Source organism: Onychomys torridus, chromosome 1 (genome assembly GCF_903995425.1).
Source record: "Onychomys torridus chromosome 1, mOncTor1.1, whole genome shotgun sequence".
NCBI lineage: Eukaryota > Metazoa > Chordata > Mammalia > Rodentia > Cricetidae > Onychomys > Onychomys torridus.
In genome coordinates, this window is record NC_050443.1 from 160517150 (window position 1) to 160531540 (window position 14391).

At 46.4% G+C, this 14391-nt stretch overlaps 1 protein-coding gene across 1 annotated transcript in view; it reads left to right on the forward strand.

Moving 5' to 3' along the window:
- The window catches only part of Ubtd1 (ubiquitin domain containing 1), a 62048-nt gene that overhangs the window by 46390 nt on the left and 1267 nt on the right, over positions 1-14391 (forward strand). The window contains exon 2 of the mRNA XM_036169412.1: positions 13035-13262. Within this exon, the coding sequence (XP_036025305.1) occupies positions 13035-13262 (228 nt within the window). The remainder of the gene's footprint in view (positions 1-13034; positions 13263-14391) is intronic.

A 14391-nucleotide genomic window follows, 5' to 3' on the forward strand; every position in this document is an offset into this window, starting at 1 on the left:
CACCACCACCACCACCACCACCACCACCACCACCACCACCACCACCACCACCACCACCACCACCACCACCACCACCACCACCACACCACCACCACCACCACCACCACCACCACCACCACCACCACCACCTCCAACACCACCACACCACACCAACACCACCACCACCACCACCACCACCACCTCCACCACCACCACCACACCACCACCACCACCACCACCACCACCACCAGGCAAGTTGGAAAGGACCTGTAGTATTCTTTTTCCTGCTTTCCTCTCACTGCCCTCCCTTGGGTGGCAGTGCCAGACACTGCTCATTATCCAGGCCAAGCCACAGCAGCCACCATCATTATCCTCCCCAAGCCAGACAGTGTGCCCTCTTGCTCTCTCCTTCCTCCCTCCCTCCCTCCGTCCCTCCCCAAGTCAGCTCAGCAGCCATTCCAGAGACCGTGTGTTGAGCTAATTTATGCTAACCTGTGTGTTATCATAGCATTTCCACTTCTCCTCTATGTGTACAGCTAGGCCTTTATTTGGGGCTTTAGTTTTTGAGACAGGGTTGATAAAGCTTAGGCTGGCTTTAAACTCCGTATTCAGCAGAGAATGTCCTTGAACTCTTGCTCATCCTGTCTCTACCTTCCAAGTCCTAGGATCACAGGTATGTACCCCACACCTAGGTACAAATAGGGTTTTTTTGTTTGTTTGTTTGTTTGTTTGTTTCCATGCTGGGGATGCAGCCCAGGGCCTTGTACATGCTAGCTAGGTAAGCACTCTGCTACTGAGCTATACTCCCAGGCCTGTCCCTCTGACCTCCACACATGCACACATCATACCCCCCACATACACTGTACACACACACACACACACACACACACACACACACACACACACACTGGTTTCAGGGATCAGAATCAAGTCATCAGACTTGCACAGCAAGTGTTTCTACCTGCTGAACCATCTGAGCTTCGTCAGCCTGAGGCTGTACTCTTAAACGGCACCCCAGGAAGCTCCAGTGCAGGGCTATGCCCTCACTCTGAGGCTTGGACCATTCTGGTCACACACACTTTCTGCCCAGTCACAAGTGTCTTGCTATTACCTGCCCACTTGGATCATAGGACCCAAGACCTTGAAGATGTTTCTTCTGTCTCCTCCTAAGGTGATGTGCCTTGACTGCTAAATTACTGTGCTTAAACTCTTTAGTGGGCTTCGTACAGAGCAGGGAGCATCCCTCTATCTCATCTTTGGCTGGAGCTGACGCAGGAGAAGTGGAGTCCTAAGCAGTTGCCTAAGGATGTCTTGCTGTTGAACCCAGCAGAGCCTGCCCTGGCCCTAAACAAAACTCCTGGGCTGCCAGGGCCGAAACCCTGGAGCTGCGGCTCTGTTTCCTGGCTCACCATCATCCTCAGCCCCACTCACTGGCTTCCTGAGTTCTTCCAGCTTTTCTCTGGCTGCTCCCCAAAACACCATGTGTCCTCTGTGCTTATTAACAACTTTCATGGTAAATCTTATTACAGAAGCAATTAATTCTCATTGTAGAGAATTTGCAGAACATAAGCAAAAAAAAAACAAAAACAAAAACAAAAAAACCCCACTGGTAACTGCCATTCAATTATAGCCACTATGCACATTTCAGTATAAATTCTTCTGGTCTTCTTAATATTTATATAATTATGCATTCCTTTTAGAAGCCAGAGCTGAGGAACAGAGCACTTGCTGTTCTAGACTCTTTCCTCCTTGTTACAAAGTGGCTGCCACCAATGGCTGGGTACAGACACAGCTTTCATTTCCTCGTCCCCTGGTCATGTGAATTTCAGTTGTTCCCGCTTTTTCTGCTGAGACCATGCTGAACTGCAGCTTTGTCACAGTGCTCTTTCCTTAGAGAGAATTCCTAGAAAGCCCAAAGTTGAGCCAAAGGGATATATTTAGTTCTTTTGATATATCAAATGAATGGGCTTAATAAGATTTATAACAATTTATGTGGCATATGAGTTTTCATATCTTTTTGAGACTGTGGTGATATTTTGTTGTACTCTAATAAAAACTTGCCTGAAGATCAGAGGAAACAAGGCACAGCCACTTCTCACCTCATGAACTCCTTAGCGGAAAAGAGAAGATCCTGTCTCCACGAATCCTCAGACTGAATGCCTCTGAGTCCTCAGTGGAAAGGACCTAATTCCTGTCTCCTCCTGCCTTAATTCCTCTCTCTGCCCAGCCATATCACTTCTTGTCTCAACCTCCCTAGTGCTGGGATTAAAGGCATGTGACTCCCAAGTGCTGGAATTAAAGGTGTGTGCCACCACTGCCTGGCTGTTTCTCATGTAGTCCAGGGTGGCTTTGAACTTACAGAGATCCAGATGGATCTCTGCCTCCCAAATGCTAGGATTAAAGGTGTGTGTGCCACCACTGCCTGACCTCTGTGGCTGTCTCTGTCCTCTGATCTTCAGGCAAGTTTTATTAGAGTACAACAAAATATCACGAGACAAAGTCTCATGTAGCCGAGGCTGGCCTCAAACTCACTCTGTAGCCAAGAATGACCTTCAACTTCTGATCCTCCTGCCTCCACTTTATGAATCTTGGGAAACTGTAGGCCTGTGCCAAGTTTATGTGATACTGAGGATCAAACCATGGCTTTGTGGATGCTGATCAAGCACTCTGCTAACTGAGCTATATCATCAGCCCCATTTTTTAAAGCTTATTTTTCTTTTCTTTTGAGGACAGGGCCTTACACTGTAGCCCTAGCTAGCCTTGCATTTTCTATGGAACAGGCTGGCCTCCAACTCCTGGCAGTCCGTCTTCCTCAGTCTCCTGAGTAGTACCGTACAGGCAGCTGTCCAATTTGATCTTAACCTGTGGGGTGTGTGTATGTGCACTGAGAGTGTGTGCATTGGTGTGCGCGTGCACACATGCCAGAGACAGCACTCTGGTAGCAGTCACAGGGTCAGGCTGTGGCCCTCACCTTCCACTTTGTTTGAATCAGTCTCTCTTGTCTGCTGCTGGGCACACAGGCTAGCAGGCCCGCGTAGGGGGAGGGGTGCCCTTCGGCTCACTGTAGATGAAGCTATTACATCTATACAGACCTGCATGGCCTTGCCCTGCTTTTACATAGGTTCTGGGGGTTTGAACTGAGGTCCTCACATTTATGTAGCAAGTACTTTACTCACTAAGTCACTTACTTCCCAGCCTCAATTTGTTGTTGTTTTGTTTGATTCAACTACCTACAGAATATCTTGAAAGTAAAATTTAAAAGCCAACATCACAGCTGGGCGTGGTGGCACATGCTTTTAACCCCAGCGTTTAGGAGGCAGAGGCAGATGAAGCCAGCCTGGCCTATAGAGAGAGTTCCAGAATAGCCAGAGCTGTACAGAGAAACCCTATCTTAAAAAACAAAACAAAACGAAGAAAGCCATCATTGATGGCTTAACTTACATGCTTAGGTGGAAGACTTCCTTCTCTGTTTTGGATTTTGTCTGATTGTGCACACCAGTATGTGGGGCTCAGACATCCAGGCATGTATCCTGTGAGTGATCAAATTTGTGCCTAGAGAGCTGATATTTTTATGCTGTGTTTGACCCACTGATGAAGGCACTAAGCTGGCACAGAGATGCTGCCACTGCCCTCTGCTGGCACAGAGGGGAACAACACTGGAGCCACCGGCTGGGGTCTTGCTTCTCTGGTGTTAACTCTGCCTACCCTTTGCTCCTGCCTCACCAGCCTGTTGTACTGTCTCATGTCAAGAAGACCCTCCACGGATGAGGGAAGCTTGTGAGGCCTGTATCGCGGGTCGCTGTGGATACTTAGAAAGGTTCATGTACAGTGTCAATCCATGGATAAGAAGTGTAAATGACACTTGAGAAAGTTAGCTGCTGTCTGGGTGGAGGAGAGAGAACCTCTTGGGTTCTAGAGATTTGATCTTGGGTCCTCACAGTTGTACAGCAGACCACCACAGGGATGTTACTGTGAAGATGAGTCTTTTACACAGATAGTACCCAGGAGAGAGGTATGTGTGCATAGTTACAGTTCAGATGTCCTTAGGGTCACAACTCAGTAACATCAGTTGCCAGGCACAGCTGAGATAATGTTTAAAATGTCCCAAAGCTTACCTATGTCTTCTGTAGGAAACCTGTGCCTAGCAGAGCATGTGAGCGCATTTCTGAATTCTAGCATGGGGAGGTTAGGACAGGAGGGTTAAGGTTAGGAGTTCAGGGCCAGATTCTCACTTACATTTTTGGGGGCTTTTGTTTGTTTGTTTGGTTAGTTGGTTTTGGTTTTTGAGACAGTGTTTCCCTGTGTGGCCCTGGCTGTCATAGAACTTGCTAGAACTAAAGGTGTGCACCCTGTCTGAAAACAAAGGAAAGAAAGGACAGAGGATGGTACTGACGCTTGGTTGTATCATTTTCCTCAGTCCTCAGCAGGTTAGGAGTTGCCCGTGCTCCAGACCTGACCTCTGGCCAAGCTAGAAGCAGCAGCAGACAGACAGAGAGGACATGTAGCAGCAAGAAAACCACGGAAAGGCTCAAAAAGCCGAAGGACCCGAGCAGAGGGTAGAAGGTCACGCCCGGGCGTCCTCCAGGGCACCCGTGCTCCTGGCCGTGTCTCTGGTGGGTCACCGCGCTGATCAGAGTAGTCACTAGGACTCAAAGGAGCAGGAACAAAGGGCAAGGGATCACAGGTACCTACTTCCTTGCTCAGGGCAAAATGTCTTAAAACCAAAGTTCTTCCCAAAAATGTGTTCCCAACTGTTTCTTCAGTACATCCTTTCTTTCCATTGATCTTGTTTTGATTTTTGTGGATGGTAGAGGGTGTAGGGATTGTTTGGTCTTCCTGTATGGAAAACCTGTAACCCCAACATGAATACCAAATAGCCCACCTTATACACCTGTCCTCCTTCAGCAGTGTTCTTTCTTGCTTTAAGCAAGGTGAGGTGATATGTGCACCTAGGTCCATTTCTGGGCTCTCTTTCTGTTCTTTTGGCCTGTTTGTCTGTCCTGCTGTGATGACTGTAGAATTATACTGGGCCTTGATAATGGCAGTGTAGGCCAACCCACTATATTCTTGTGCAAAAGCAGCTTCCACACAAATATTCCCTTCTTCCTTCCCCCTCTTTTTTGTTTTATGTTTGTGGAAATGTGTATGTTGATATATGTGCATGCTCATTCTCAGAGGCCAACAAAGGAGAATGTCAGATGTTCTACTATTGCCCTCCACATTCTTCCCTTAGGACCGGCTCTCTCATTGACTTGAAGAGCTAAGCTGACGGCCAGTAAGCCCCAGTGATTCTCCTGTCTCTGTACCAAACTTAGGGCACTTATACATGGATCTGTCTTTTTACATGGCTCTGGACACCCAAACCCAAAGCTTCATGCTTATAGAGCGAGCGCCCCTACCTACAGCGCCATTTCTCCTATAAAAATTTATAAAAACTTTAGAATTAGCCTTCCATTTCCTTGGAGAAAACTCCCAGTTAAGAACTTTATTGAGGGCCGGAGAGATGGCTCAATAGTTAAGGGTACAGGATACTCTTCCAAAGGTCCTGAGTTCAATTCCCAGCAACCACGTGATGGCTCACAACCATCTATAACGAGATCTGGTTCCCTCTTCTGGCCTGCAGGCATATATGCAGGCAGAACATTGTATATTATAATAAATTAATGACTTTTTTTAAAAAAAAAAAAAAAAGAAAATTATAAATAAAAAAAATAAAAAAAGAACTTTATTGAAGCTGGGCAGCAGTAGCACATGCCTTTAATCCCAGCACTCCGGAGGCAGAGCAGGCGGACCTCTGTGAGTTCGAGGCCACCCTGGTCTACAGAGCGAGATCCAGGACAGGCACCAAAACTACACAGAGAAACCCTGTCTCGAAAAACCAAAAATCAAAACAAAACAAAAACTTTATTGAGAGCCAGGGGTGGTGGCACACACCTTTAATCACAGCACTCTGAGGCAGAGGCAGGTGGGTCTGAGTTCAAGGCCAGCTTGGTCTACAAAGTGAATTCCAAGACTGCAGGGTTTACAGAGAGAAACCCTGTCTTGAAAAACAAAACAAAACAACAATAACAAAACTTTATTGGCAGTCTAGAGAAATAGCTTTTTCAGAGGATCTGAGTTGGGTTCCCAGCACCCACATCTGGTAGCTCACAGCTGACTGAAACCTCAGCTTCAGGGGATCCAACACCCTCTTCTGGACTCTTTGTAAGCACCTACACTCACATATACACACAGAGACACATAATTAAATATAATTTTTTTTTTTGAGCTGAGGATTGAACCCAGAGCCTTGCGCTTGCTAGGCAAACGCTCTGCCACTGAGCTAAATCCCCAACCCTTAAATATAAATCATTTTAAAAGGCAGTTTCATGGCAATCCTTATGAGCCAAGCTGCCATGAAGTTCTCAGAAAATTACCACTTTTCCATTTTCTTTCAGATCCTGGCAAGAACTTAAGTGCTTTTTCTGATACTTTGGGCTGCCTAACTTTGTCTCTGAAGCTTCCATGCTGCTTACTCAGACAGCCTGGCTTTCTCCCCCTGCTCTGTCCTCCTCCAGGCAGCTGCTGAGATTTCTAGCTTGCCTGATCTGGGGTAATTCCCTTTTCATCACTAATAAAACTGTCCCCAAGCATAAAAAATAACTTTGCCAGAATTGAACTAAATGGATAGGTCAGGTTAGGGCAATAGATATCTGGATGACATGTGCCTGTGCAGTGCACATATGTGCAGAGGCCAATGCTAGATGTCATCTAACACCCTCCACCCTGCTTTAAAACAGGATCTCACTGGGTAAATGGGCTGCCTCCTAGGTCCGATGTTTACACAGGTGCTGGGAATCTAAACTCAGTTCCTCATGCTTGCATGGAAAGACCTCTACCCACTGAGCCATTCTCCAACTCCTGGATGATTGCCATGTTTGCCTCCTTCCCAGTGGTACCCTGTGACTGTTTTGTTTTGTTTTATTTTTTTACCTCTATCAGTCCTAGAAGGCTCTTTTAAATTCTGTGAGGTCTTTATAATCCCCTTTCCTTGGCTCATGTTTTAAAGACTCCTTTCTTTCATTCTTCCTTCCTTTTTTTCCTTTCTTCTTTTTTTTTTTTTTCAAGGCAGGGTTTCTCTGTCTAGTTTTGGTGTCTGTCCTGGATCTTGCTCTATAGACCAGGCTGGCCTCGAACTCACAGAGATCTGCCTGGCTCTGCCTCCCGAGTGCTGGGATTAAAGGCATGCACCACCACTGCCCAGCTGACTCTTATTTCTTAACTTTGCTATTTGATAACCTGCTGTAAATCCCAGTCTGAAGTACTGGTAAGCCTGATTCTTCTGCCACCCACTGGCTCTGACTCATACTGCTTTATTTATTGCATCTTGTTGTGGTGGGTATTGTGTTCCCTGAAATATTGTGTGGGGTCAGAGAACAGACAGCCACTAGAACAAAGCCAAAAATGGTGGCTAGAAAATGGGAAGAGTAAGCCATAACAGAAGTTGGGCAGTGGTGGTGCACGCCTTTAATGCCAGCACTTGGGAGGCAGAGCTAGCCGGATCTCTGAGTTCAAGGCCACTTTAGAAACAGCTAAGCGTGGTGACCCACTCCTTTAATCCCAGAAACCCAACCTTTAATCCCAGGGAGTGGGGGCAGAAAGAGAAAGGTATATAAGGCGTGAGGACCAGGAACTAAGTGAGTAAAGCATGTAGTTAGTTAAGCATTTGGTTGGTTAAGCGTCCAGGCTTTGGAGCAGCCCAGTTCAGCTGAGAGCCATTGGGATGAGGACTCAGAAGCTTCCAGCCTGAGGAAACAGGATCACCTGAGGAACTAGCAAGGTGAGATAGCCGTGGCTTGTTCTGCTTCTCTGATCTTCTAGCATTCACCCCAATAACTGGCCTCAGGTTTGTTTTTATTAATAAGAACTTTTAAGTTTCCTGCTACATCTTGTGACCTTTATTTTGTTGTTTTTGTTTGTTTTGTTTTTTGAGAAGGTTTCACTGGGTAACCCAGGTTGGCATGAAACTCATTGTATAATACTTGCTGACCTCAAACTTGTGATCCTTCAACCTCTGTCTTTTGAGTACTGGGGGCATGGGCCACCACTCTGGCTCTGTTGCCCCACCCCAGGGTCTTGTTGTGTAGCTCCAACTGTCCTGGAACTCACTCTGTAGACCAGGCTGGCCTTGAACTCAGAGATCTCCAGCCTCTTCTTCCCAAATGCTGGGATTAAAGTGTGTACCACTTACATTGGCCTCTGTTGGGTATTTTCAAGGCCTGGTTTGAAGTTATTTTCTTCTGAAGAGGATTTATTTCCTAGGAACACTTTCCGTTGAATGTTGGCCACAGTTTTTTACTCACACACAAGGGACTGTGTATTTTGGAGTACAAGCCACAGGATTTAGTAAAACCTCTCACTCTAGCCTCAGGCAGGCCATGTAATCTCTCTGCATCTGCCCTGTCATCTGTGAAATCACATCCTGGTCCCTACTGCCTAAGGCTGCAAGACTGGCATGGGATAGTGTACATAAATAAGAAGTATCGGTGGTGGTCAGGGAGAAGCATGCTCTTGCACTGAATAACTCCACTCCTGCCCCTGCCAATGGGAGCAAACCAGTGCACCCTTGGCCACAGCTAGTAGCATGACCCTGTTGAAAGCACAGCCTTGAACTTGCTAGGTAGGTGAGGATGGCCTTTAACTTGTTGTGTGGGCAAGGAGAACTTGAGTGCTTCCCCTCGTTCCTGTCAGTTCTCAGCTCTCAGGTTGAGATGTCTGAACCTCCAGGTGCCTTTGAGGGACAGAAGCCTCCACCCTCAGTCTTGACCATGGTCTGGAATTGTATTGGAGATCACATGAAACTGGGTAACAAGAAAAATGACACTTAACAGAAATAATTTTCTTCAGATGCTGTAGGAATTGGTTGGCTAATATTTTTTTTTTAATTATTAGATCATGGATGCACCTCAAAAATAGAACAATCATCTGTATGTCCAAGGCCCCAGGTTCAGTTCTAGCACTACAAAAAGAAAACAAACGGTCATCATAACTACATCACTATGTGGTAGAGCAATATGATGTTAGTAATTTTATGTGAGTGTTTGCCTACACGTAAGTCTGGGTACCATGTGCATGCCTGGTACCTGAGAAGGCCAGAAGAGGGTGTTAGGTTCCTGGATCTGGAATTTCAGACAGTTGTGTGCTGGCATGTGGGAGCTGGGAAGCAAACAGTCCTCCGGAAGTTCAGCCAGTGCTCTGTTGCACCTTGTCTGGTGTGCAGCACGAGGAAGGAGAGACAGCACTTACCGGTCTTTAATAAATCACCACATAAGTGGAGTCATTCATTCATCCATCAGGGCTGCAGGACACGGACTCGGGAGCCTTGCTGCTCCTGGCAGCCCCAAGTAGGGGCAGAGGCAGGCTTTATAAGCACAAACCCCACAAACACCTGTTGCCAAGTCACAGCTGCAATTTTCCACCAATCAGGATTCAAAGATTAGGGGCTTTCCCTATGTGTTCCGTCCTTGTCACCCGACACAGAATGTCAGCTTTTCAGTTCAGCCAGATTGAGTTGTTCTTTCTATTAGGAACAGCCATAATGCTTTAGAGAACTAAGGGGTATAACAGACTATTTCTGTTGTCTAAGGAGGAAATGGGTCAGCTATTGGAAGATTCTCAGCTCCCCTTGATGCTGGGAACCTGAACTTTGTTTCACTGCGCAGGTAAAATGGGATCTGGAGTCAAAGTGCGCAGTACTCAGGACAAGGCGCTTTTGCCTGCTCCCTTCACTCCTAACTGCTGAGCCAGCTCTGCAGTCTCAAATTGTTCATAATTTTTAGTCATGTGGAAAGTTGACAGTAATATAAAATGAAGTAAAGGGAAAGTTGAAATTATATTTTGGCATGAAATATCTTAACTCCTTTCTAGGAAAAGGAGTGTAAAGCACTGTACTTAATAGTATCCTGATACACTCCTGTACTCAAGAGAAGCAAATAAATAGACTTTTTAATTTATTTGTTTTTTGAGTCAAAACATAGCCCAATCTGGCCTTGAACTTATTATGTAGGCAAAGGTGACCTTGAGCCCTGATCCTCCTGCCCTAACTTCCAAATGTTGGGATTATGGGTGAGTACAACACCCCTGGCTTGTTAACAATCATTTCCTTTTGTTCTGCTTTGGTGTGTGTGTGGGGGTTCTGTGTGGGGAGGGGGGTTCTGTGTGTGGGAGGGGTGAGTTTGGGTTTTCGAAATAGGGTTTCTCCATATAGTCCTGGCTATCCTGGAACTCGTTTTGTAGACCAGGCTGTCTTTGAACTCAGAACTTTGCCTGCCTCTACCTCTGGAGTACAGGCATTAAAGGTGTGCACCACCACTGCCCAGCCAGTCATTCCTTTTGACTGATAGAATTCTAAATAATTTTCTCCCAATGGCAGTATAGTGCAGTGGTAGGGGCTGGGCTTGGAGTCAGAAAGCTGTGCATTCAGTATCTGTTTGGCTTTTGACAAATGGCAAACTTTTGGTTTTCCCATCTGTGGGTTGTTTGGAGGTGTAGCTCTGTGGCAGGGTGCTTGCCTAACATGCAGAAAGCTGTTTTTTAAGGAAGAGAGATCTTGAGTCACAAGAACTTACCTGTATTCTGGCACGCTTGGCTGTAAATGGTTGATGTTACTGGGTTTCTCCTTGGTTTGAAGTTTATTTTTAACAAAAGGTAAAGGGGACCAATGGCAGCCTATTAAGTTTTGCTTTGTGGACTTTTAAGGTATTGTTGTAGCTATTTATAAGGTTGGGCATATGATGACTTTTTCCCCTCCCAAGTCCTGGGGCCTGGGTTTTCTAGTAAGGTAATTCTTCCCATGATCCTCTTTAAAAGCTTAAAAGAGAGGCCCATAATCACAATTCAAATGTTTTTTTAAATAGATATTTTATTAGAATTTCACTATTTCATAGATGGCTGTGAACCACCATGTGGTTGCTGGGAATTGAACTCAGGACCTCTGGAAGAACAGCCAGGGCTCTTAACCTCTGAGCCATCTCTCCAGCCCTCAAATGTTTCATAATGAAGCTAGGCTACTTGAGGATGCAGACCTGTCAGTAGTGCACAAGTGTGTAACCAGGAAAGTCCACTAACACTATAGTTTCTGATACAGTGAGAAGAGCCCAACTGCAGCTCCAAGATGTTCAACCACAGAGGGCACCCTGGCCATCGGGGACACCACTACAGCATACAGTTGTGCTGCCCTTGTGAACCCACCCATCTTACTGTCTTAGTTTGTTAGTTTTATATATATGGATTGTGTCCAGATTTCTTTGATGCTAAACATATACTTTTTTTTGTAATGGTATGTGCATTGTTGTTTTGTTCTGGGTGTCATGTCCCTTGGAACTGGAATTGTGAGCTGCCGTGTGGGTGCTGGGAATTGAACCCAGGTCTTCTTAACCGTTAAACCATCTCTCCAGCCCCTATATACTTTTTTTTTTTTTTTTTTTTTTTTTGGTCGAGACAGGGTTTCTCTGTGTAGCTTTGCCTTTGCACCTTTCCTGGAACTCACTCTGTAGCCCAGGCTGGCCTCGAACTCACAGAGATCCACCTGGCTCTGCCTCCTGAGTGCTGGGATTAAAGGAGTGCGCCACCTGGCTTTCCTATATACTTTATAATCGAAGAGCAAGATAAAAATGTCCAAAAACAAGTTAGAGGTGGTGGTACATGCTCATAATCTCAGAATTCAGAAAGCTGAGGCAGGAAGATTATAAACTCCAGAACAGCCTTGAGACATTTCCTAAAACAAAACAATCAGACAACCTTTAACAACAGCAAAGGCTGTGCAGGCAGTCTCTAACTTAAGATCTTTTTATTGTCTACTTTCCTTCCTTCTTCCTTTCTTAAAAAATTACATTGTCCCGGGCAGTGGTGGTGCACACTTTTAATCCCAGCACTCGGGAGGCAGAGGCAGGTGCATCTCTGTGAGTTCAAGGCCAGCCTGGGCTACAGAGAGAGTTCCAGGACAACCAGGACTACACAGAGAAACTCTTGTCTTAAAAAACCAAATCAAACCAAAATAATTATATTGTCAAGGTTAGAGAGTCAGCTCAGTGGTTAAGAGTGCTGCTGCTCTTGCAGAGGACCATTTGTACGTACAGTCTAGGGGCTCAGATACCTTCTTTTGATGTCGTGTGTGTGTGTGTGTGTGTGTGTGTGTGTGTGTGTGTGTGTGTGTATATGTGTGTGTGTATGTGTGTACACATGCACGCGTGCGTGCAAGCATGTACCAACACCCACACCTACATAGAAATTAGAGGACAATTTGTAGGAATTGGTTCTCTCTTTCCACCTTGTGGGGCTCAGGTTATGGGCTTAGCAACAAGTACTCACCTAGCCCTCTCATCAGCCCAAGATTTTTTGATTTTAGAAGATGTAGAAGTGATAGACAACCGGCATAAACCACACCTCAGCTTTTAGTTTTGACCTTTCCTTCTGCCAGGCAGGGATGTCCAGTCCCCACCTCCCCGGGCTGGGTAGCAGCTGTTCCACCTCTGCGGAAACAGCTGCCATTCAGCCTGGACTGTGTCGCTAAGCTGTGATGGTCTGTAGACTACAGACTCTCTGTGTGCTTTGGTCTCAGGATATTTTCAATTATGATGGACGTAGAGGTACATTGTAAGATGAGGTATGGTACATCTGTACAGAACATGCTTGGCCCGAGGGCTAGAGAGATGGCTGAGTGGTTGAGTGCTTACTGCTCTAACAGAGGACCCAGGTCCAGTTCGAGCTCCCACATGGCAGCTGACAGCCACGCATAACTCCAGTTCCAGAGGATTTAGCACTCTCTACTGGTTTCCTTGGGCACCAGGCATGCACATGGTGCACACATACAAAATAAATAAAAGAGACAAGAACATACTTGGCCAAAAAAGGTATTTCGTATGCCTAACTCTTCCCTGCTATTAAGAAAGTGTCCCAGTGCCCTAAATACACCGGAAGCAGTGCAGTCAAGTGCCTGAGAGGCCAGGGACAGCGAGGGGCAAATGACAGCTTAAGTGGCGCCGCTGGGGTGCTGAGCCTGTGTCTGTCTTGCCCAGGACGGAATGAGCCCTTGAAGAGGGAGCGGCTCAGGTGGAAGAGTGACTACCCCATGACGGACGGGCAGCTGCGGAGCAAACGAGACGAGTTCTGGGACACAGCTCCTGCCTTTGAGGGCCGCAAGGAGATCTGGGATGCTCTCAAGGCGGCCGCCTATGCTGCTGAAGCTAATGACCATGAGCTGGCTCAGGCCATCCTGGATGGAGCCAGCATCACTTTGCCTCATGGTAAGCAAGCAGGGTGACTCCACCCTTGCAGGGGCTGGGGGTGTCGGGGTTCATTAGCATGGAGGCCACCAGCGTCAGTAGTTTCTCTTTAAGCTGGTGGGGTGGAGGAACATGCATATCTGTGTGGCTGTCATGTTCATTTCAACTGCTCTTTCTGGCATGAACAAGAAACACAAGATACAAAACCAGGCAAGGTAGCACACGCCAGTGATCCCAGCACAGGGGAGTCTGAGGTTCAAGTTCAAGGCCAGTGTGGGTTATAGGAGACTGTTGAGGAGGGAGGGAGGGACAGGGTCTCCTTTTGCCTAATGAGAAGACAGAAAGACACCAATAGAACCTACAAGCTGGGCTGGAGAGATAGAGCACTAACTGTTCCTCCAGAGGATCTGGGTTCAATTCCCAGCACCCACATGGGAGCTAACAACTATCTGTAACTCCAAGATCTCATACCCTGACACAGACATACATGTAGGCAAAGCACCAAATGTAAATAAAATAAAAATAAATAAATTATATACATACACACATATATTTATATTTATATTTAAAGCCCTACAAGCTAAAGGCTTACTTAGGGTCTCAGAGCATGTGAGGTCCTGATCTGGAACTTTGTGCTGCATTGTCTCATTTAAGTTCCTAGCACCCTCATTAGGCTGTAAAGGGAAAGCAGTTGTAGAACTCCGGTTACAGACCCAGGTCTTGACTGGGCCTTTCCTGTGACCTTTCCTAGCTGTGTGGCCCTGAGCAGAGGTTTTCCCACATTAAAGCCTGAGCCCCTTGCAACCACAAAGGATTGTTCAGGATGTGCATATCACCTAGTCCAGTACAAGCACTTAGGGGGTGCTCAAGACTCGGTAAAGGCATCCCACTTGCATCACATGATAGTAGTAAGGAAATTGGGGCTCAGCCCAGCACCTCGCATGTGTACTCAGCCAAAATGTTGAATAAACAAGTGACTGATAGATCCCCGTGGTCTTCTAGTCATAAGGATGTCCCAGAGTCCTGACTATGGGCTAAGACGGGGACTGTGAGGTAGCTGTGGTGGGTGAGTTAATCTGCTGTAACAGAATACCCCAGACGGGGTTAAAAAAAAAAGTGCCAGCCATTTTAGCTCTGGTGAGGGTTCTCT